Below are 23,958 nucleotides of genomic sequence, written 5' to 3' on the forward strand. Positions count from 1 at the left end.
CACCATGTGCTCTGTTGGCTAGCCTTGCTGAAAGATCCCACAGACTCTGCTACTGACCTGTGGGTCGCGGGATCAAATCCCGGCCACAGGGGCCGCGTTTTCGATGGAGGTGAAAATTATTGAGGCCCGTGTGCTTAGATTTAAATACCCATTAAACCCCAGGTGTTCGAAATTTCCGGAGCCCTCCACTGCGGCATCTCTCATAATCATATGGTGGTTTTGGGACGTTCAACTCCAGCAATTATTATTATTATTATTAAGGATCCTACAGGACGAATCACTCGCTGGGCCTATGATCGACAAGAATACATGTTTATGTGAGGTATAAAACGGGGCAATTGGTTCAGGATGCGGATTGTTTATGCTGCTACACTGTGGAAGAATCAACCGAGGCTGATACTGTTGCGGACGTTTTTCGATATCGCAGCTACTGAACATTGGCGAAGAACAATGTCGAAAATGATTGTTCATGAGCCATCATTGAGAAACTGGAGGAAACTCCTTACTACATGTTTCTACGAATGTTTTTGGTCAAAGACGGTATCTTATACCACCGTAACATCGATTCTTTTGGTGCTGACTTACTTTCTGTCATCCCAACACACGTGTGTTCTACTGTCCTTCACCAACTCCATGACGCTACCATGCTGGGCCGCTTGGGAATTTCCCGCACATACGATCGTGTACGCCATCGCTATTTTCGGCCTGGATTTGCCTGCTCTGTCCTCCGCTATTTCGTGGATTGTGAGCCTTGCCAGCACCACAAAATGTCGTTTTCCCGTCTAGCTGAGTACCTTGATCTGATTGACATTCTCGCTGGACCTTTTCGAGTTGGTATCAAGCTGCTTGGCCCTTTTCTACTCTCCACCTTCGGAAATAAATGGTTTGTTGTCGCCACAGACTATGCGACGCGGTACACAATTACATGAGCACTCCTGACGAGTTGTGCTACTGACATTGTGGACTTTTTGTTGTACAACATAATTTTAGTGCACGGAGCTCCCCGCCTACTACTCCTCGATAGTGGCCACACCTTCCTCTCAGCTATGGTTGATTAAATCCTGTGGTCTTGTCACACCAAGCACAAGTTTACCACTTTGTGCCATTCCCAGTCGAATAGCCTCACGGAGCGCCTCAACAAGATCATAACCGATATGCTCACCAGATACGTTGCGGCTGGCCACGGAAACTGGAACATTCATTAGCCCTATGTGACGTTCGCCTTCAATTCCTCGCATCACAACACTAAGGAATATTTGCCATTCTATCTCCTATATGACCATGACCCCACGCTACCTGTGGACACTATGCTACCTGTGGCCACTGAATATGCTGGGGATGCGTCGCCCATGCTGACCACGTGCGCCAACTTGCTCGTAGCCATCTCCAGGCCTCACAGGAGCACCAACGATAGCTCTGCAATCGTCATTATAGGGATGTGCACTTTTTTATCACTTTTTTTTGGCTTCTCTGGTCACCCGCTCAGCACGTAAGGCAGCCTGAAAAGCTGCTGTCACACTACACTGGACCATACCGTCTCATTAGACAGGTGACTAATGCCACGCACGAGATCGTCCCAATCGATCTAATAACGTCATCGTCAGCTTCGAGTGACACCACTCACATGACTCGGCTCAAGCCCTATCACTCGCTTTCGACTTCACCTGCGTAGGTTAAGCACCGAGATGGTGATTTTACTTAACAGCTGCCACAACGCGGATGCATGAATGAAAAGGAAGACGACCTCGTTTTTGGTTGTTGCTGGACTGGCGCCATCTTGTTCACCTAGTGCTGTGCATCGTAAATAGGTTATTAAGCGAGCTACGCATTACACTACTAATGTGTAGCTTTCCACTATGGTCCTTCACATAGCCTCAATTCTGTTTTGAGATGCTGTAAGCTTGGTCCATAAACATACAGGAGGTGTGTCTTACTGGAACCTAGAAATTTCGACTTCTTCATTGTTTCAGGATTATGCCACCAGTGTACTTTCTGTAAGCACAAATGTTACTTTTGCAGAACTAAATTGGTAGCTCTGTTCATGTATGCAATGGGTATTTACACAAATGCCTGATCAAAAGGGTGAAAAGTGTAAATATAAAAGCTCGTTTTCTTTTTTCATTAGATGCAGTATTAACAAGAACTAGCTGACAATAATGCAAGGAAAAGTATAGGGGACGTTATTAGAAGAAATCGGAATGCACATTTAAAGAAAGAAATGTGGGTGAAAAAATAACCTGCCACCGGCAGGATCCAAACCTGCAACCGTCAAGTAACGCATCCGATGATGTCCTCCCTCCATACAAATTATGGGGTGTATATGTGTGCATTTAAACGTGGGAGTGTCAGTCAGCACCATCTGTTGCCATTATTGCAAATGTGAAACACACTTTTTTTGCCTGTTAGGTGTCACATAGTACGTGATTTTATCATGAGATGGCAGCTCACCAATAATACCTCATGTACCACCTCAAGGCATCAAGTCTGCCAGAACGAAAACCTCGCTCTAAATGAAGGAAAGTGTAAATTTATGGACTTCTTTTCTTTGTTAGGCACAACTTTATTGAGAACTAACAGACAATAATGCCAGGAAAAGTCTAGGGTTTGTTAGAAGTAATTGTAATGTAAATGTGAAGAAAGAAAAGTGGACGAAAAGATAACTTGCCACTGGCCTGATCCAAACCTGCGACTTTCATCGAGATCTCATGAATATTGATCAGACGGGTGGTAGTTAGCGTTATTTAAACTGGTATGAAAATACTAAGCACTTCATTTCAGTCATGTAGTAGTATAAGTGGTCTTTCACTGAGTATCAGGAGGCTTGCTATTTACGTAAATGTAATGGATGTATTAAGAAGTGAAAGTGGTAGTTTCAGGTACCACATGTTCTTATCCATTTGTATGTATGGTTTTCATGCAGGCCTTGAATACATAGGACCTCGCTGGAGAACGCTGCCCATAGTGCTGTGGGCACTGTCATACATTGTCTTCTCAGTGCTGTGTCCATGGCTGGCTTATGGCATTCAAAACTAGACCTCCCTGTCTGTCTGCACGAGCATGCCATTGCTGCTGATTGTCCTCTTCATGAGGTGCATATAACCTTTTCTTTTCAATGCACTGTGCTGCGTGCCCTGCCGCGGTGGTCTAGTGGCTAAAGTACTCGGCTGCTGACCCGCAGGAGGGCGCGGGATTGAATCCCGGCCGCAGGGGCTGCATTTTCGATAGAGGTGAAAATGTTGTAGGCCCGTGTGCTCAGATTTGCGCACACATTAAAGAACGCTAGGTGGTAGAAATTTTTGGAATTCTCCACGGGGTCTCTCATAATCATATGGTGGTTTTGGGATGTTAAACCCCACATATCAATCAAGCACTGGGCTGTGTGATAAGATATGCAGGTTTTATGAGATTTCCAAAAATCGAATTCAGAACACTTTGAGCGAAAACCAATTGATAAGTCAAAGTGAGCTTATTGTTCATACATAATGAAGGTAAACATGTTTTGATTTGTTCATTGTTCAGTTCTTTTTTGTAGAATTGTGATCACCACTATGTTATGCATATTCCATTAACCTTCCAAGTTAAGCACATTTTTACTTGGCATGTCATAATGAAGCCTGAGAAAATTCGAAGGGGACCCTTTTTGTCAAGAAGAAAAGGATGTGCAATTTATTCGTTGAATGCAAATTTATGAATACAGTTCAACCCCTTTATAACAGGCACGTTTGGGGTGGCTATTCTCGTCCTTTATATGATGTCTTTTGTCTTTTATACATTTGTATTTTATATCAGTTCATTTGTCTTTTATATCAGTGTGTCTTATAAAGGGGTTCGACTGTACATAAAGAATTTGCACACTTGCTTATAGCTTTGATCCCTGCTTTTCTTTTTATTTCTTTAGACTAAGTCTTTTGGCCCTTTTCATCTAGTATTTCCAGATTCGGCTGCCAGAGAGCATAATAAAGAGAGCACCATCTAAAGGAGGGCAGCCAAGCTTCATAATGCAAAAACATTAGTAATCATTTCAATTTTGATGACATTGGAGGTATGATAAGGGAATGAAAAAGGACCCTTTAGAAGATGTGATTTCCAGCATTGTATTATTATTGACTACTGCACGGATCAGACACTGGTTCACATCTGATGCACAGCAAACATTTAGATAGTGAGGCTATGCGTAGTTTTGTAACTGCACATTTTTGTTTTGTTCCCTATAGGAACCATGGCAGCTTAAGGTTAGAAAAAGGAGGTGCTGGTCCACTCTTGGCCCCGTCCTCCAATTTGGGACAGCTGAGCGAACTCAAGCCCCTGCTGCACCCCCTGCTGCTCCTGAAGTTGATCTGAATCCCCTCCTCGAACATCCTCAAGACTTTATAGTTTAATTTGCTACATTTCCTATTGTGCGCATTCTCTTTTAAGATTATACATGACGGTACGGTGCATCGTCGACGTAAGGAAGCGTGACACTTTACGAAGATGACGAAGACGCCTGTGCGTAAAGCGCTTGCGTGAGAGGCAACTCAGTCATCTTGTTTGGCTGCCGATTGTCTCTTGACGCCACAGTATAAACCTTTATCTCTCCCCATCACAATATGAATGGGGATAAACATGTTGATATTGCACCAAAAAAGACAGTTCAATATTTTCACTATGGTTCGTTCTCGATGCAGTTGTTATGTTGTGTATGCCTGATACAGCTGTCATGATAAACTTCTGAAACAGTCATGACTTGAACATCATTGGTCGGGTGCAAGAGATGGCTTTGTGTAGTGGTTTCATGTTGAAATCTAACATTGCTCTTCTTTGTTGACGTCTTCACATCTAGTGACATTTTAATTATGAGTCCTCTGCACTCTCTGCAGGTTTGTGCCGGAATCGGCCAGCTGGCTGCTGACGCGAGGTCGCAATGAGGATGCAGTGAAGTACTTGCGCAGGGTGGCCTTCTTCAACAAGAGGGATATCCCTGACAACCTGGAACTGAAGACAGATAGGGTGTGTTTCTCAGTTCACTACATATATCTGCGTTTACAACTTAACTTTCTTATGGCAATATTGTTTTTGCTAGCTGTGAGTCCCTATACGGCACTGCCCCACCTGTAAGTTTTCACCGAGTTGTGTGTGTATGTTGTGTTCAAAGAAATTATAGTTGTATTAATGCAATCGACTTCTGATTTCACGATAGTGCGGTATAAAAATGTGAGGTTGGTAACATTCAGCCTTCGTATGGTTGTTGGGGTGTCCCAGAAAAGAAGTGTATATTTAAAGGTAACTATTGTAAGATTTGACGAAAAGAACAAAAAAATTGCTCGTGTAAACTGACAAAAAACAGTGGTAATTAGAGACCACTGAGAGATATCTTTGTTGTGTTGTAGATGTACATATGGTGATAATGGTAACATTTTTCGGGATTCAACAGCACATTTCTTTCTCAGAGTTTGCCCATTATTTTATGATTTGCTTAATATATGTCTGTTGTGCCATGTAGGTTTTGGCCTCGCTTTTGTGAGAAGTGAGCATTCTTAGTAGTGTAAAATCTGTTATTAATCATTGCTATCTGTAGTGTGGAAGATCGTAAGAGTATGTGATTACAACCAGCTCTCTCAGATGGTTTTTATCAAGAATTACAAATAATAATTGCAGGTGAATGGGGTGTGGTAGTTGCAGTATACACATTTATGCTCCAAATTTTCGACTGTCTTCATTATAAATTTCAGGGGGCCAAGGAAGATGCCAAGAGGGTCACATTTCTGGACCTGTTCCGCACACCGAGGATTCGCAAGCACTCCGTGCTGATGCTGTGTGCATGGTAATTGTGCCAAGTTAACGATTTATTGTGCAGTAGCCTTCAGAACGACTGCAGGAATTATATAGTTCTTTTTTTAATGCTTGCCTGCAGCAAGTTCTGTGGACCATGTTGTTTATTTAGCTTATTACTTTTATTATTCACAAAATGCTTTTTTGTTAGAGCTGTGTGATTATTATAAGCTTATATGTAAATATCACAAGTGTGCGGAGTTTTGTTACAAGACTGTGCTTCTCGAGTCTTCTTGATATTCACCATATGAGATACTTCATCGTAAAGATTATTCACCCCAGTGCTCTTATCAGAAAAATGACGCATTCATTTAACAGTAATTCAAGAAAAACATAGAAAAAAGCATTGATGGTTGAGCTCGAACAATGGCTAAGCATGGAATAAAAAATGGTGCTAGCACCATTTTTTCTCCTGCTAAGTCCTCGTAGCTAAACATCAGCGTCTGCTGTTCCATCTAGACTGACCCGTATAACAGTACAACAGCATTGTCGCTGTTTGAATGCTTCGTGCGCTTGCTTGTTTGTTGCAACCTTGGCATCTTTAAATTTATTTATTTCAATATATTGCAGACCTTCTCGGTCGAACCAGGAGTGGTAATACATAAAATAATTACAATTCTGTTGAAAGTGACGATCACATTAAAAAAAAACAGTTCAATGTTGGATGGTATTTAACAGTTTCAAAGATACACTGTTCATATCACAGGCGAGCATAATACAAAAATGTAATACACTAACAAGAACAAAGAGTATTGCTGATTTCTTGAGCAAAAAATTCTACCATTTCACAGTTGACCGCAGATTATGGTAGGCTATTCCAGTATGCTATCGATGATAGAAAAACAGAGTTTTTATGAATGTCATTGCGACTTTTAGGCAGCCATATTGTCTTGTTGTGGTTAGTTCTTGATGAGTGTCTGAGGGGTTGAAGAAGATGTTCCGTTCCGGATATTTTATACTGCTCATTATACAAATGATACAAAAATTTAAGGTTGGAAATTATTTTGCGTTGATCAAAACAACACAGCTCGGCTTTTTTATGCAGAGCTGTTCACTGGTATCCCGGGAATAACTTGCAAACACTAATTGGACTGCTAAATTTTGAATTCACTCAATTTTTTTATGAGAAACTTGTGATGGGGACTACAAATTTTGTCTGCATATTCTAGTGCCGGTCTAATTAGTGTCCTATATGTGGTTAGTTTAACCTCAGGAGGTGCATTCCTTAGTCTTTTCTTGACAAATGACAGCTTTCTTATCACTTTTGCACAAATAGTCACTATATCCGGCTCTGAACTGAGATTGGTTATTAATGTAACTCCCAAGTATTTTACATGCTTGCTTTTGGTGATTTCCGAATTTACTAATTTTTATGTGAAATTGAGAGGCTTTTTCTTGTTTGTAAAGCTTATGGCTACCATTTATCTTGCATTCAGTGTCATTCCCCATTCCGAGCATCATGCCCGTATTTTTTGTAGTGAGTGATTAAGGTGAATGTGGTCCTCAATTTGACTTACGGTCGTTTATACGACGCAGTCATCTGCGAAAAGCCTTAGTTGAATAGATAGATCGATGCAAAGAGAAATGTCATTAATATAGATAAGAAATAGAATTGGCACTAATACGGATCCTTGTGGTACGCCTGACAAATCGTCTAGGCTGCTTGAGATATTGTTGTTCATGGAAACGAATTGTTTATGATTCTTTTTGTATGACATTACCCATTAAATAACTTTATGTTCAACACCAATTGCTTGCATTTTCATAATGAGGTCATGGCGGGAAATGACATCAAAGGCCTTTGCAAAGTCCAGAAAAACGGCATCTATTAGTCCTGTTGTTTTGAGTGTATTTGCGATGTCGTTAGTCATCTCGGCTAGCTGTGTAAGTGTTGACAGGCCAGATTTAAATCTGTGTTGTCTAGAGTAGAGCAGGTTGCTAGCCTCTAAGTAAGTTATACCTTTAAAAGTTATATGCTCTGTGGCGAAGTCTCCAAACTGTGAAATGGGTCGAACTCTTGAGTACCTTCTAGTGGGGCTACCCAACAAGGACGCCGCTCGCGCTGAGAGCCCGTGCTTGGCCGTGACTGTCGCCATTGTATATTCTCGCTCGTTGCCAGCTAATAAACGCCTTAACAATTTGGTGGAGAGTGCTGCGATCCCCGTCTATGCCTTTGGAGCTACGATCACGTACCCTGCCATTTACTATGTACCACGACGCTTCTCAGCAAACGCCTCCTCCAATGCCACCCCCTTGTCCCGGTGTCCCCAGAATCTGCGATTCACCCAACTTCACTGGCGCTGATGGCACTGACACGGAGGACTGGCTCGCCATTTACAAGCGCGTGAGCGTTCCCAACAAACGCGACGAGGACGGCAAGCTGACCAACTTGGTATTCTACTTTACGGGTGTTGCCAGTTTGTGGTACAACAACCACGCGTTCGATTTTGCCACCTGGTCCGATTTTAAGACCGCAATCATCAACGTCTTCGGCCGCCCTGCTGTTCGCAAGCTGCAAGCCGAGCAGCCCTTACGTGAACGTGCTCAGGAGTCTGGTGAGTCATTCACCAGTATATTGAAGACGTCCTGGACCTATGCAATAAATCTAATCACACCATGTCTGAGTCTGACAAGATCTGAAACATCATGAAAGGCATTGACGATGATGCCTTCACGATGCTGCTCGCCAATAACCCCGGCACAGTGGCTGAGGTCATCACACTGTGCCAGAGCTACGAGGAGCTCCGCCGGCAGCGTTCGATGACCCGACGCTCCCCACGACGCGCTGCAACGCTTGCTGGCTTGGAGGCCAGTTCTGACCAAGTGGCGTTGATGGCAGACCTTAAGTCCTTCATCCGTGAAGAAATCGCGCGTCAGTTCTCGCTCCTGCCCTTTGCCCACCAACCGGCTGTTCAACAATCGCATACTACCCTTCTCCCTCCCATCCGTCGAGCGATTGAACAGGAAATAGTAGAGGTAATGCCTGCGTACCATCACCGACAGCCTCCGGCTCCTGCGCCCCTGAGTTACGCGCAAGTGGTCGCCAGGCCGCCCCAAGTCGTTCCAGCACCCGCCCCTCTGGCTTACGCCGAAGCTGCCGCTCGACCTCCGTCCTTTGCAGCAGGTATGCCCGCTACGTATGTTGACATAGCCCCTCAGCCTCAGCTTCAGTCCACCATGCAGCCACCGTTCCGTCCATCGGCCCTTGCGACATGGGTGAGACCTGCTCCGGTGAACAGATGGCGCACACCCGACAACCGGCCCATCTGCTTTGCCTGCGGTTACGCTGGTCACGTGGCCCGTTATTGTCATCGCGTACAGCCGGCTCCAATTTCTTCACCTGTTGCTGGCCAACTCAGCCGTCCTTATCGCGAAGAACCGCCGTCTATGCCACCTCGTTCTCGCCCAGGTCCATCTCGAAGATCGCCGTCCCCTCGACGTCGTTCTCTGTCTCCCATGCGGCCAAGTGCAGCTGCTCATGAGTGGGAAAACTAGTCGTCGCAGTCCCCGAGGCAAGGACTGCGACGCTATCGCAATGTGAAAGCCCTCAGAGCAGCCCCTCGAATGTCATTGACGTGCTTGTGGACGGTGTTTGTGCATCGGCTCTTATTGACACTGGAGCTGCCGTATCAGTTATGGACGATAAACTCTGCCGCTTACTTCGAAAAGTGACGAAGCCGCTTTCTGGGTTATCCCTCCGTACTGCAAGTTTGCATCGTATTCATCCTACAGCAGGGTGCACAGCTCGCGTTGTCATCCAGGACGTTCTGTATGTCGCCCAGTTCATCATCATTCCGGCATGCTCTCATGACGTCATCCTGGGATGGGACTTTCTCTCCCGCCATGCGCCGTCATCCATTGTGCCGCCGCCAAAATTGAGCTCTCACCCTTCTCGCATTTGACGCCAGAAGACAGTCCCTCGACACTGAGGAAGATTCTAACGAAAGATGATAACACAGTGCCTCCAAACTCGACGACGGCTGTGTCTGTCTACTGTGCCGGTCTCTCCGACACCATTGCACTCGTTTCGCCATCTGACCGCGCTTGCAGCAGGAAAGGGTTGCTAGTACCTTTCGCGACCGTGCAGGTAAACCAAGGCAACGCTGCTAATTTGTAACCAACCCATCCCCGTACACTGTTACCTTGCTTCGAGGGGAATGTCTCGGCAGAGTGGAACCAGTCGACGACGCACAAGTCCTGCACGTACTCGATGACACGCTCTGTCCCAGGTCGCGTAACATCAATGCTGTTTACACTTCTGATTCGTCATCTGCTGATGTATTTGGCCCCTCGATCGCTGACAACTTTACGGCCGTACAGCGTTCCCAACTTCTGGACTTGTTGCAAGAATATCGTTCTTTTTTTGATGTCGGGCGAAGTTCTCTCGGTCGCACGTCCGTTGTTACGCATCGCATCGACACTGGTGCCCATCCACCTTTACGGCAATGTCCATATCGCGTGTCGCTTGCTGAACGTCGAGTAATTAATGATCAAGTTGACGATATGCTCCGATGCGACGTTATTCGGCCCTCGGGCAGTCCATGGGCGTCTCCTTTTGTTCGTGTTGCGAAGAAAGACGGTTCTGTGCGGTTCTGTGTGGACTACAGACGGCTCAGTAAGATCACTCGCAAGGATGTTTATCCACTGCCACGCATCGATGACGCGATTGACAGCCTTCATGGAGCCGATTTTTTTTTCTTCTCTCGATCTGCGCTCGGGGTACTGGCAAGTACCCATGGCTGACAACGCTCGACCAAAGACCGCCTTCGTCATGCCAGACGGCTTGTACGAGTTTAACGTCATGCCGTTTGGTCACCTGCGACCTTTGAGCGCATGATGGACACCGTTCTGCGCAATTTGAAATAGTACACGTGCTTGTGTTACCTCGACGATGTCATTGTCTTTGCTCCGGATTTCTCCACGTATCTCCAACATCTGAAAGACGTTTTCGCACGTGTGAGCAATGCCGGCTTGCAACTAAATCTGAAAAAGTGCCGCTTTGCAGCACGGCAACTCACCACTCTGGGGTACGTCGTGTCCAAAGACGGCATTCTTCCTGATCCTGCTAAGCTTCAGGCCGTGGCCGAATTCCCCAAACCTGCATCTGTCAAAGAACTGCGTACTTTCGTGGGCCTGTGCTCATACTTCCGACGCTTCATACGAAACTTTGCCACGATCATATCACCACTGACGAAGCTCCTTGGAAGTAACGGGCCCCTCAATTCATGGTCATCCGAGTGCGACGACGCGTTCGCGAAGCTCCGCCATTTGTTGACGTCGCCTCCCATTCTACGCCACTACGACCCTACAGCCCCAACGGAGGTGCACACGGACGCCAGCGGTGTAGGCCCAGGCGCTGTCCTGGTGCAGCGAAAACCCGTATTCCCTGAATATGTCGTAGCATATGCAAGCCGTACGCTCACGAGAGCCGATACAAACTACACCGTCACGGAGAAAGAGTGCCTGGCGATCGTCTGGGCCCTTACAAAGTTTCGTCCTTATTTGTATGGTCGCCCATTCGATGTCGTCATCGACCATCATGCACTATGCTGGCTTTCATCATTGAAGGATCTCTCAGGCCGTCTCGCCCGTTGGGCTCTTCGCTTACAAGACTACGACACCCTTGTGCTGTACCGCAACGGACGCCAACATGCTGACGCTGATGCCCTCTCACGCTCCCCTCTACCTTAAAACGGCGTGCCCTGCTCAGTAACCTCAATTGCTGTATCTACCATCGATGTTGACATCCTCGCTACCGAACAGCGAAAGGATAATTGAATCGCCCCGCTGATCAACTTGCTCTCTGATCCGTTCTCAACACCATCCACGCGTCCCTTGCGTCGTCGAGATCACCATTTCGCCATCCGTGACGGCCTCCTACACCGACGCAATTACGACTTCGATGGCCGGCAGTGGTTACTCGTCATACCCCGCAGTCTGCGGTTGGAGATATGTGAATTTTTCCATTCTGATCCGCAATGTGCACACTCTGGGGTATTCAAAACTTACCACCGCATTCGACAATGCTACTTCTGGCGCGGGATGTACCGCTACGTGCAGCAGTTCGTTCGCTCTTGCCTCACTTGCCAACGCTGTAAACCGTCAGCACACATGTCGCACGCTGGTCTGCAACCGTTACCTTGCCCTGACCGTCCCTTTGGGCGCGTAGGTGTCGATTTGTATGGACCACTTCCTCTGACGTCGGCTGGTAACCGCTGGGCCATCGTTGCCGTTGACCATTTACGCGATACGCCGAAACCGCCGCTCTCTCTGCGGCTACTGCACGCGATGTTGCGTCCTTCCTGCTGCATCGATTCATACTGCGCCACGGACCACCCCAAGAGCTTCTCAGCAATCGAGGCCGTGTCTTGTCGGAAGTCGTCGAAGCCATTCTGACGGAGTGCCATTCTGTCCACCGCAAAACTACTGCTTACCACCCACAGACGAATGGCCTCACCGAACGCTTTAACCGCATCCTCGGCGACATGCTTTCTATGTACGTCGCTGCCAACCACACTAATTGGGATAATATACTGCCCTTCGTCACCTACGCCTACAACACCGCCCCTCAGAGCACGACCGGTTTGTCACCTTTCTACTTGCTGTACGGAAGGTACCCGTCGCACACCATGGACACGATACTCCCGTACACGCCAGATCCATCTGAGTGTACACCTATTTCCGAGACAGCCAGGCTTGCTGAAGAGTCTCGCGAGCTTGCCAAGACATTTACGACCCAAGAGCAAGAGTGGCAGAAGAGTATTCGTGATGGCTCCACCATTTCTGAGCCCACGTTCCTTCCTGGTGCGCTTGTATGGCTCTCGATCCCGGCCTCTGTAGCTGGCCTCTCTTCCAAACTACTTCCTTTCAAATACGAAGGCCCCTACCGTGTCATCGAGCGCACCTCACCCGTCAACTATCTGATCGAACCCGTTGAACAATCTTCGGACATGTGCCGCCGTGGGTGAGACATCGTCAACGTGGAGCGCCTGAAGGCTTATTATGACCCGCTCATAGTAACAAGCTGTTAGGTCGCCAGGCGGCTCCATCTTAGACCCCGGGGTAATTGTAGCGAAGTCTCCGAACTCTTAAATGGGTCGAACTCTTGAGTACCTTCTAGTGGGGCTACCCAACAAGGACACCGCTCGCGCTGAGAGCCCATGCTTGGCCGTGACTGTCGCCATTGTATATTCTCGCTCGTTGCCGGCTAATAAACGCCTTAACAGCTCTAATATTTTGTAGCTTGTGCTTGTATAAAAGACTGGGCTGTAATTGCTAGATTCATCTCTAGATCCCGATTTATGTATGGGATGACCTTAGCCGTGCGCCAATCATCTGGAATTGTGTTTGTAGATAGGGAGCTAATGTATATTTTATACAAATATTGACTCACCCACTCAGCATATTTTTTAAGGAAAGTGTTTGAAATGTTATCTGGGCCTGCGGACTTCTTGGCATCAAGTTTTTATAGACACCTTGTAGATTTATATTTACTTCTGACATAAGTTCAAATGAAGAGTTTGATGGCAAAGTTCGTCCAGAAGACCCATGTGTGAAGACGGAATGATAATAAACGTTCAGTTTATCTGCTATTTGGTCTGCTTCGGTGATGATTTGATGGCCCGATGAAAGCAGGGGGATATCGGAATGCTTACTTGGCAAATAGTGGCAAAACCTTTTTGGCTCTCATCGCATGAAAGACGGTAGTGTTTCGAAGAAGAAGTGAGACTTAGCAATAGAGATTTTGTTGTCTAACGTGATAATAAGGCTCTGTAGTTTTCTAGATATTCTTAGCTTTCGTTGTCGTTTATTCTTTCTTTTTAGATGTATAATCTCCCGCGTCACCCACGGATACTCTCGGTCAATGCGTTTTCTTTGCAGAGGAACGCAATATCTTTCCAATAACGCACGATATCTTTAAAGCATGACCACATTTCTCTTATGTTGTCTGTTTTTTCAAAATCGGTAAAGGATGACGCTAAATGGCCTAAAATTGCATCGTCGTCTGCATGCGCTTGGTCTTCGAAATGAGTGGTGCGACTGTTTTTGTTGTTTGAGATAGCGTTACAGGACATGAAAAGATAATAATCTTGTGATCAGAAATTTCATCTTCTACACTGATACCACAGTCCTCAATTGAACTGCTTACGAACACGAGGTCAAGTATTGATGAACAAGCATCTACAACATGTGTGGCACAAGATATTAGTTGGGACAATGAAAAACTGAATGCTGTCAGTAGCAATGATTCTGAACTTGATTTTTCTCGTTGGTCTTCGCATAATTCTGGCCAATTTATTCCCGGCAAATTAAAATCACCACAAAGAATTATCTTCGAACGTGAGTTCGTGTGCTGTGGAATGTATTCTTGCATAATTTCTAAATATTCAGAAAAAGAGTTTGGTGGCCGGTACATTGCACCAAGGAATATGCTTCTCCCATGATCATTGACCCTGCACGACACACTTTCGTGGTATTGTACTTTAAATGAGAAGACTTAAGGCTATTTCAATAGCTATAGCGACCCCGCCATCCCGTGTTTGATCTTTGCAAAATAATTCACATGAAGAGGGAACAACCACAAAATCGAGTATGTAATCATGCAACCATGCTTCAGTATTGAATAAAGTGTGTAGATTATGGTTCAGTATTACACTTTCGAGTGGAGTTAGCTTGTTTAAAACACTACTGACATTAAGCGACACAACTCGCAAGATTTTGGTACAAGGCTGTCATTGCTTGCCTCAGCTGTTCAGCTGCTTTTGCGCAGGCGCAACTGGTTTTGGTATTTTCACCCTCTTGGTTTGAAGCGTGTCCCAGACAAACAGTTCCCCACCTACTTTGATCTCGTCACACTTTTAAGCCTTTCACCCTCTCTTGCTCTGCAGAGTGCCAAAGTTTTCCTCTTGTGTCGCGCACTTTCTTTGAAAAATCCTCTGAAATAGCGATTTTCGTTCCTTTCAGTTTGCTGCATTTCAATAGAATTTTTTGTTTTTCTGCAAAGTCATACAACCGAAGGATAACTGGACGGGGGCGTTCTTTTTGGTATTTTTCCACATGATGAAATTTTTCAAGCGACTTCACTTTTTGCCTAACAATTGTTCAAACACCTCTTGTTTAATGGTGATTTCTAGTGATTTCTAATCCGCACATAGATCTTCTCCGATGCCGTAAATTACTAGATTGTTTCGTCGGCTTTGATTTTTCAAATCGTCAACGTTAGCGGACAGCTCAGGAAGTTGGACGTTCGTGTCCTTGAAGGATTGTTCGCAAACCGCTACTTTTTGTTCTAGAGCCTGCAGACGGCATATTTCTTTCTGAAAAGAAGAAACCTATTCCTTAATGTTGATAACTGCAGATTCAACTCGTTTCAAGTTAGAAGTTATTTCCTTCAACGATTTTGAGGTTTTTGTTTTCTCCTTCAAGATCTTTTTCAAGAGATCGTTTGTTGACATGGATTCTGATTCAGAGTTGGAAGTCGGCCCTGGGTTAGTTTATATACCACCGGTAGTTAGTAACTGCAACTTCATGACATCAACACAATCTTTCATGGTTTCAAGAAGAAAACGTGGACTTGGCAGCACTGTCAAGGCTAAACAGTCGTCTCAAATAGAATAAGTGGCTTTTTCACCAATCTGGATAACAAAGAACATCGTTGTCAAGATGGTGTTTTCTCTGCGCAAGAGTTTCTTGCCTGCTCTCCAGTGCAATTACTGCTCTTTGCTTTTCATGCTTGTGTAGTTCATGGACAGATACACTAAGGCTTTCCACGAAATTCGAAGCCTTAGTGTGTGGATACTAAAAACTGCCAGATTTTTGTGCGTGTGTTCAGCTTTACTTCTTTAATGTGACTTTTGTTTCGATAGAATGATGTGCAACAGTAGTTGAGCTAATTGCATCGAGATATATATACTACGCCTTACACCGTGCTGTGTTACACCGTGTGAAAATTCGCAACCAGAGCTTTAAAGAATAAAACAAAATTGCCCTTTTACAATGTTATTTGCATTATTGAGATACTTGTTATCTAATGTGTTATACTCAAATTCTAGTAGAAGTTATATTAGGTTGGGGGATTACATAGGAAAGAAGAATCAAATGGAGAAAACAAGCACATATTTACTGTTGCCATTCCCCTCGTGTGAAGTTTTTTGATATATTTGTTTTCAGCAGTACTTCATTTAGGAGCACTTGACTTTTAGAGTTGCTGGTCTCATTAATTATTCTGTGCTCAACATAATTTCTTTTGTCCATTTTCAGGTTTGTCACGTACTGCTGCTACCACACAAATGTCTACAACACGTCGTTCCTCAGCACAGATGTATACCTCTCGTACTCGTTGGGCTCCCTAGTGGAACTGCCTGGATTGCTGCTTGTGCTGTTTGGCTTGGACACGCTTGGTCGCCGTTGGCCGATGGTTATTGTGACGGGCATTGCTGGCATTGTTGGCATCCTCTCCATTCTATTCCGCAACGGTGAATATTGCAAAAGCAAAGCTTGAGTGTTCTCAAAGGAAAACATCTTTAATCATTACAGTGACATAAATTTTGTATTTGTAGTTTAGGGTCATGTACAATCGCACCTATATTTTCCAAGAAAGTATAGACACTTGAATTCTAAAAGGCATCACAGAAACAACAAAATAACAGCAGTAATATGTTACAAAAATTATCAGACAATGATAGGTAACATAAGGGTTGTTTTACACTTTCTGTGCCTGACTTAGTGGGAAGTGGCAAGGGTATAGAAACGTCCGTAAATGTAATTTTGAAACAGTGCTCCACATTGTCTACATTCTTATCATCGTGATCTTTTAGTGGCTGTTGTCTTAGAGAAATGAAGATTAATTTAAAACAAACAAAACAAAACAAATACATTTGGCAACACCTTCGCAGTTGCAAAAGCGTGCCGCAGAATTTCTCTTATTCAATCAACAAAGAGCTGACATATGTGGTACATGGCTAGCCACGTCAAAATCCTTGTTGCTTGCTGGATATAAATCAGATTTAAGGCAGCCGCCTAGGTGATTCAAAAGATTGCCGTCTTATTGTACTAGCATGTCTTTCTGCCTAATGGGAAGCATCAGCTTCTTTAGTTGGTGCATTGGTTGAGCAATATTCACATGTGGCAAGAGCTTTTTTTTTAACATGAAAGTTTCAACTCTCGCAAATGATTTCCATCACTTTGTGTGTTCAGGCATGCTTGCATCACTGATCAGTAAAAAGGTCTTCTCATTGCTTTGAAATCACTCACTTGTCATTCGAAAGTGGTTGATCAGGAATTTTTTCAACAGCCAAGACCCAGTTTAGAAAAAAAAGGAGGGGGGGAGGCACGTTTAGAGGCTGTGTTAAAATGTATCCCTAGTTCTAGCTTCATGTGAGGATTCATTAACAGGCAAGTAGAAGCTCAAAGCTTTGCTTGTTTAATTTTCCTGCATGCAGATGTTGTAACCAGCTTTATCGTTCCTGCCATTGTTGAGATGGTGGTTTTCTTGCTTGGTCACCTTGTCAGCTTGCTTGCGTGAAGCTTCGTCATGGAGCTTTTTCGATCTGACTGAAGGAATGCTGCAAATGCTTTTGGCGCACAGCTGTAAGTTAGAACATGCACTGCTAACACTGCAACTAATGTATAGGTCAGGATTTGTACTAATTCCACTGCATATGTATGCTCTATTGGCATTGAATCTTTTTCTGTCATGCACTAAATTAGTATGGGTGCATTAGTTATTTATATTTTCAATTGCATGGATCCACAGCCTACTAAAATATGCAAGCAGTTGAAGCACGTGTGAACTTTTTTTTGTACTATTTCTCAGGCATGCCTGTATATAATGACATTGTGCCATTGAAGGGGTCCCACAATACTTTTTGAACATTGTTAGAAAACGCTTGAGATCGGTAGTCGAGGCTCTCGAGAACACGCGAAACAAATATTATAGTGCATCGCGCGGCCTGTAATTTACAATGAATTTTAAAGGTCAGCTAAAGATCACTTTTTGTCCTCTCAATAAATGATGCCATATATATACGTAAAAATCATTGTGTAATTTGATTGATTTGATTGATTTTTGGGGTTTAACATCCCAAAACCACCGTATGATTATAAGAGATGCCCTAGTGGAGGGCTCCAGAAGTTTCGACCACCTGGGGTTCTTTAACGTGCACCCAAGTCTGAGCACACGAGCCTACAGCATTTTTGCCTCCATCGAAAATGCAGCCACCGCAGCCGGGATTCGATATCGCGACCTGGGGGTCAGCAGCCGAGTACTTTACCCACTAAACCACCGCGGCGGGGCCATTGCGTAATAGGGCGCATTAGGGGGGGGGGGGACATTGCAATGAAAATTATTTTCTTTTGTTATTTATGCAGATCAACTGATGAAATTTGGCATGCAGATGTCATTTTGGGTGCTGATATCATAACTCTGATCTGTTTTCAGCTGTCTAATATAGTTTTTAAGTTAAAATACTTGATAGACTCTCTTTGTCATCCCAAAATTAGTTAATTAATTGGATATGGCTTTGTCAAAATTTTTGCACAAGGATATTTACTAGGGCCCATTTTGTGCTGTAATGTTATTGATTTATTTTTTAATATGCAAGGAAGCACACAAAAAAATTTTGAAATGTCCTGGGCATATTGTTCTGCTAACAATCTTTACAAAAAGCTAATTATAAAAATCTTTGATGTGCACGCAAATAGTTAGTTTTATGACACTCACCAATTTCTCAGAATCTAAGTCCACAAAACGGAATGGCTCTATTTTAATTTATTGCGAAATGGCAGAGGGATGACTGAAAGCAACTGCTAGAAAAATGAAAGCTGAGAAAATGGAGCTCAGAGAAATAGGAGCTAGAAGCTAAGAAAACGGAACTTGGAAGGGAGCTGGTTTTAGTTTTTATAGAAAAATGCAGCATTGCGCCTATCTTCAGCTTTGATCTGTCCTCTTTACAGTGATGCCAATATGCTGGCACTGTGCCAGGTAAACGCTGCAGATTTGTATTTTTTTTAAACCTAAATTTTCTTATATCATTTGACGACAGCCTACCAGTAAAATGCTTTTTCTCAAAGTCTGCTTCTTATTTTGGTCTAATATTTTACCATAATAAAAACATGGTCTCAAGATGGCAGAAAAAAACATGAATAATAAATTGGAACAGTTTGACCAAATTCACCATTCCCATTGCCACGTCCCCCCTTAAGTTAGCTCGCACCAAACTTCAAAGGAGCTGCTCGAATGCGCTCGGTTGTGCCACCTTCAGAGCTTAACGTAAGTTCTGCCGACTTCTTTTAGGTGCTAAAAAGCCTTACATGGCAAACGTTACGTTGCTTCTGTAGTAGGAACGAGTGGTAAAGGGGAACGCACTTCATCAGAGGAGAGAGTCGGAAACATGTCGTATCATCCAAAAGGCGTTGCAGGTGCGAGCTCTCGTGCAGTCTCGTGTGCACCATCTCAAGGTTAGAGCGCATAGAGTATGCACCGTAACTACACACTGGAAATTGCTCTATAACTGTTAAGTTTACAAAAGCTGTGGCGGTCGCGTTAACTTTACAAATGCCAGCTTAAGCGCACTCAAGCTTTTTCAATTAACGCGCTCATAGACTCAAGTTTCACGTCATTGGCTGATTCAAGCATGGCATGCTTGGGAGCGATAGCGCCCACTGTAAAAGGCTGCAACGTTTCGCCACGCTCGATTGTGAAGTTCATTTTCCTTTCACACAGAGGCGGAAGCTGGGCTTAAAGGCTGGAGTGCCTGACAAAGGCCTTGGTACCCTTGTACAGCCTGACATTAATAAACGCAAGCACATAATTGCAATGTTAGCTGCATTTGCCTGTGTAACACAATGCTGCTATTAGGTATGCAGCATAGGCAAAATACGAACCATCATGAAGCAACACAAAGTGATACAATGTAAAAACATTTACATAGTACGAATCGGATATGAGTAAATGCTTCCTTGTTTGCTTCTTGAATAATTTTAATGCAACGTCAAAATCGGCATTTATCGACATTTTAATAATAGCTACGGTTACCTGAGAATTCAATTTTTGTTTGCCATAGTTAGTGCACATCTTAGAGATCCGGTGGATTTGTTTTTTAAAAACGGTGTGCATCGTTAAACAAAGTACAGCTCTGAGTGTATGGTTGATTGCTCTTAATATACTGCAATAGTCGAAAAAGGTAGACTTGGACTGAAAAGCTGCGTGTTCAATAAAAAAATAAAGAAACAAAAAGTGTCCGATGTTACAAGGTACTTGTGACGTACCTTCTTCTCTTGTGCCATCTCTCCGTGCTTATCTTTCAATATTTTTGTCCGGATGAGAGAAGAGAGAAAGGAATTAAAACGTGAATGAATTCTTTATACCTAACTCCGCTCGTACTGAACGAATTCTAAAAATTTTTGTGGCAGTCAACTCGTGATGCTATAAGCTCCTTTAGGTAAGCCATTGCATGGTTACTTGAAAAAGTGTTGAGGGGCCCACATTATACACTCACATTGCTGTGCCTAGAGATTTTGTATTATGGGTTTGCCTAGTAATTATATCATTTTAGGTGATCAATGAAGTTGTGCTTTATAGCTTTCAAATAATATTAAGCATTCATAGGACTGAGCTTTTGAGTTTTGAAACATTCTTATAGCAATTTTTTCACAGTGTTTGCAGAAATAGCTATTTTGAGTAAGATGTGATGGCAATACAAATAGCTTTGTATACACTGCTAATTTGTATTGTGAACCATAATTAGCTAATGCAGTGATTTTCAATTATTTTCTGACTAACGGGGACCGCATGGTCTGCTCATATTTTACTGTATGATATTAGACATTGAAATGGTGCCACGACTGAAACAACACCACATTCCAAGCTGTTTAAGCTATCCATACTCCTGTTATCATTTTTACATATCAATAACCCTATCAGGTTTGTCACAAGGGTAACTGCCTGGTGAATAATTAGCAGCTTACTGTTTGTCTGATGCTGTGGCAGAAATTACATTTGAAGGGGTGTTTCTCTCATTTGTTTTATTGAAGGCTCAAATGTATGTGTTCTAGTGCTTATGTCCATTATGTTGCACTGATGGTATACTGTGAACTCACCTTTTGTGCAGGTTCCCATGTCTCTGTACTGGTGCTGAGCCTTTTGATGAGGGTGTGCCTGACAGCCGAGTACGACACCATCATGCAGTACTCTGCTGAGGTGTGCCCAACTATTCTCAGAGGTCGCGGCTTGGCGTTACTACGCTTTGCCGGCACCCTCAGTCTCTACGTTAGCCCACCTATCGTCTACTTGGTATGTGGTGGGCGCAACGTTTCACGTTCACCTGTTTTAGGACTGGTGTGGCCATTGCACCGTTTGTCACCGAAAAAAAGAAGCTTTCTGTTTAGTTAATGTTGTTTTTCAATACAACAGAGTGCTTCTGCTTAGTGATTAGAATAAAGAGTGTTTTATTTAATGACACCAGCTGTCATGTGGCAACTTTACTGTATTCTGATTTAGGTGCATAATGATGCATTACGACTAATTCGTGCCATTGAGGACTTGCAGCACAATAGATAACTAGGGCACTCAGATATAGTGTTTGGGGAAAATAAGGCTGGGTGCTATATTGAAGTTAAGGGAACATGCAGTATTTGCCAGAAGAGCAATGGCTTTACTGCTTTTGCACTAGCTCTGCAGCAGCGAAATACCAATTAGTGAGTAGTTTACCATTCTTGTGAATGACTTAGCATCGGAAGGTCATTCTTATTTGGACTGTCTGAAATGACTAAATTCAAAATTTATGCTCATTTGTTTAATTTGTGTTGCATAAGCACAAATGACTGGTAGGCATGACTCTTTTTGCTGATATTTGCTGGGATGTGCTCACAGTTGTAAGTTTTCAGCAAGCATTGCTTAATAACATTTTCGAGCGCCACTTGGCCATTTCATCTACAATAAGTGTGAAACGGTTGTCTGGGGCAATGCTGCACATTTATTTCTTGTTTTATTTGTTTCTATAAAAAAATGGCCCAACTGTCGCAGCTACATAAAAAAAAAGATACGGTGCTCACCACAGCCGTAGTGGATAGAAGTGCTGTTCTTTTGCGTTAGAGCCAATGTGTTTTGAGTAGCATCACATCGGGCGATGCCCTCTTCGGATTTCTTATTTGAAAAAGAGAATGTCAGCCGGGTAGCTGCTTACCAAGAAACGCAACGTGAACACTCAGTGCTTTTTTATTTAATTGAGAATATTGCATGTTATAACAAACAGTTTCTTTTTTGAGGACTCTGTCGCCAAATGGAGAATAGTGAGCTAAATCTCAACAGACTTAGGACTTCAGTGTGTTGTGACATAATTGCATTATTTATGGCTATATCCTTTAAGCAGTTATGTTGATGTTTGAGCTGTGTATACTGTATAGAGATTCCTGTCGACGCTGCGTTTTTCGTGTGTCGTGCAGTCTCGCCTGGATCCCACATACCCAATGCTCATCACTGGCGTCATGTCTCTGGTTTTGAGTATCCTCTCCTTGTTCCTGCCTGAAACCAAAAGCAAGCACATGCCTCAGACGCTGCAAGATGGAGAGCTTTTTGGAGCAGACCAGCGTATCTTGGATTTTCCTTGCCTCGGTGACAAAGGGTTAGTGTCACGTCATTATTTTTCTTTTCTTGCTTTTAAGGATGTTTGATCGTTTATGGCTAATGGTTGAGATTTTATGCTGTTCTCATTTGATTTTTCTGGTTTAAAAAATCAATTTTAAAGGAGGAAGAAAGATGGATTCCAAATTTTATGTGTATAAATTTCATGTGTCTTGTGAAAAGTTACATATACACATTTGCCCCTCCTCTTTGATTTGATAGTTTGATCAGCACAAGGAAGTTTTATGGAAGCCAAAATTACTCCTTGAAAGCTTAATAGCTGGAACATGAAGTACAAGTAGGCTTAAAAAGATTTAATTGGAATTCAAATTATGACTAGTCATGTTTCTGTCCTTGCTGTGCTTGGGATGTTTACAATATAAGGCAGCATGTGCAGCCTGCCATGACCATTGGAAATCACTTCATCTTCTGAGTTTCAGAGGCACAGAAGTATTGATATAATTTTTTGGTTAGCAGCACAAAATGTTTAGTTTTAGATGCTTGTTGCCATTGGTGTTCGTTGTCATTCAGGCATTGAGTGCAAAAGAATGTGATGTGGTAATCACGTGAAACTTGATGCTGTGCATATTTATGCTGTACAACAGCACATGCGCTTATTCAGAAAGGTAATCATTTAGGTAATCATTAGGTATTTAGGTAATAATTTAGGTATTTAGGTAATCATTTGACCTTCGAAGGTAAAATTTGGCCAACAGCATTATTTCAATCTAGACTGGTTATGAATCGGCTTAGTGAGGTTTGCCCTATATCATTGTAGTTGGCCTTAACTTAGCCATTCTTTAAAAATCGCAAAGCTCTAGAGGCTAATTCAGGCTACACAAGAATTCGCTTGGTGTGGTTACTGCGCAGCTTTAGAGGTGTGTGTCAGAAAAGTGGAAAAAAATTCTTCCTGGATGTATTGAAGTCCAATACTGTTTGTGAAAAGCTCTGTGGAGTATTATACCCTTTAAATTTTTTTTCTTTGCAGCGAGCCAACGCGTTGTGATTCACCCAATGCATCTGCTGCAGTGAGCTGCTAGGCATCGTCGATCTGCAATTTTAATCTACAAATGCTCGGCACAATCAGCATCAGACTGGGTCATTAGCAGATTTAGTTTTTTTGTTGTGAGGAAAACACTCAAAGGTCAGAAAAGGTAGCTTATTTCATAAGTTTTTATGAAATTCGCAGTTGTTTCATATTGTTGATTACATTCACAATTCAACTATGAGCTAGCAAGTGATGCCTTGGTATTTTTTTTATGTCCAGCAACAATTGTACATTTTCTACCAGGTAAGATGGTGCGTAAGTGTGTCTGTAATAATTCTTTTTGACTTTTAATACTGTAGTCAACAGTTTTTCAGGATGTTCTCTCTGAGATTGAGCTGAATGCTTCTGCAGCCTGCATTTTACCTGGAACTACTGATATATGTGACCATATTGTTTTGTTGTTTTACTGGCCACAAGCACACTTTGCATTATAGGATGTCTTTCACAGAATCCATTGCCCATCCTTATATATGGCTTC

General features: G+C 43.3%; 1 protein-coding gene across 1 annotated transcript; it reads left to right on the top strand.

The window, feature by feature from the left end:
• The first annotated feature begins 3,018 nt into the window (after window positions 1-3,018).
• LOC142802443 (carcinine transporter-like) lies at window positions 3,019-23,602 on the top strand. Its single transcript, XM_075887594.1, has 7 exons — window positions 3,019-3,089; window positions 4,860-4,989; window positions 5,712-5,803; window positions 16,072-16,286; window positions 20,922-21,103; window positions 22,255-22,433; window positions 23,421-23,602. Exons 1-7 carry the CDS (start codon window positions 3,058-3,060, stop codon window positions 23,470-23,472), a joined length of 882 nt encoding a protein of 293 aa, XP_075743709.1. The 5' UTR covers window positions 3,019-3,057; the 3' UTR covers window positions 23,473-23,602.
• The last annotated feature ends 356 nt before the right edge of the window (window positions 23,603-23,958 follow it).

Source organism: Rhipicephalus microplus, chromosome 1 (genome assembly GCF_043290135.1).
Source record: "Rhipicephalus microplus isolate Deutch F79 chromosome 1, USDA_Rmic, whole genome shotgun sequence".
In the NCBI taxonomy this organism is placed as follows: domain Eukaryota; kingdom Metazoa; phylum Arthropoda; class Arachnida; order Ixodida; family Ixodidae; genus Rhipicephalus; species Rhipicephalus microplus.

What these genes read in the sequence shown, in the direction of transcription:
- LOC142802443 (XM_075887594.1), top strand. Translation starts at nt 3,058, where the DNA reads ATGCCATTGCTGCTGATTGTCCTCTTCATGAG. An exon ending in TGGAACTGAAGACAGATAGG is followed by an intron (nt 4,990 to 5,711) that starts GTGTGTTTCTCA and finishes TATAAATTTCAG; the next exon opens with GGGGCCAAGGAAGATGCCAA. An exon ending in CTCCATTCTATTCCGCAACG is followed by an intron (nt 16,287 to 20,921) that starts GTGAATATTGCA and finishes CCTTTTGTGCAG; the next exon opens with GTTCCCATGTCTCTGTACTG.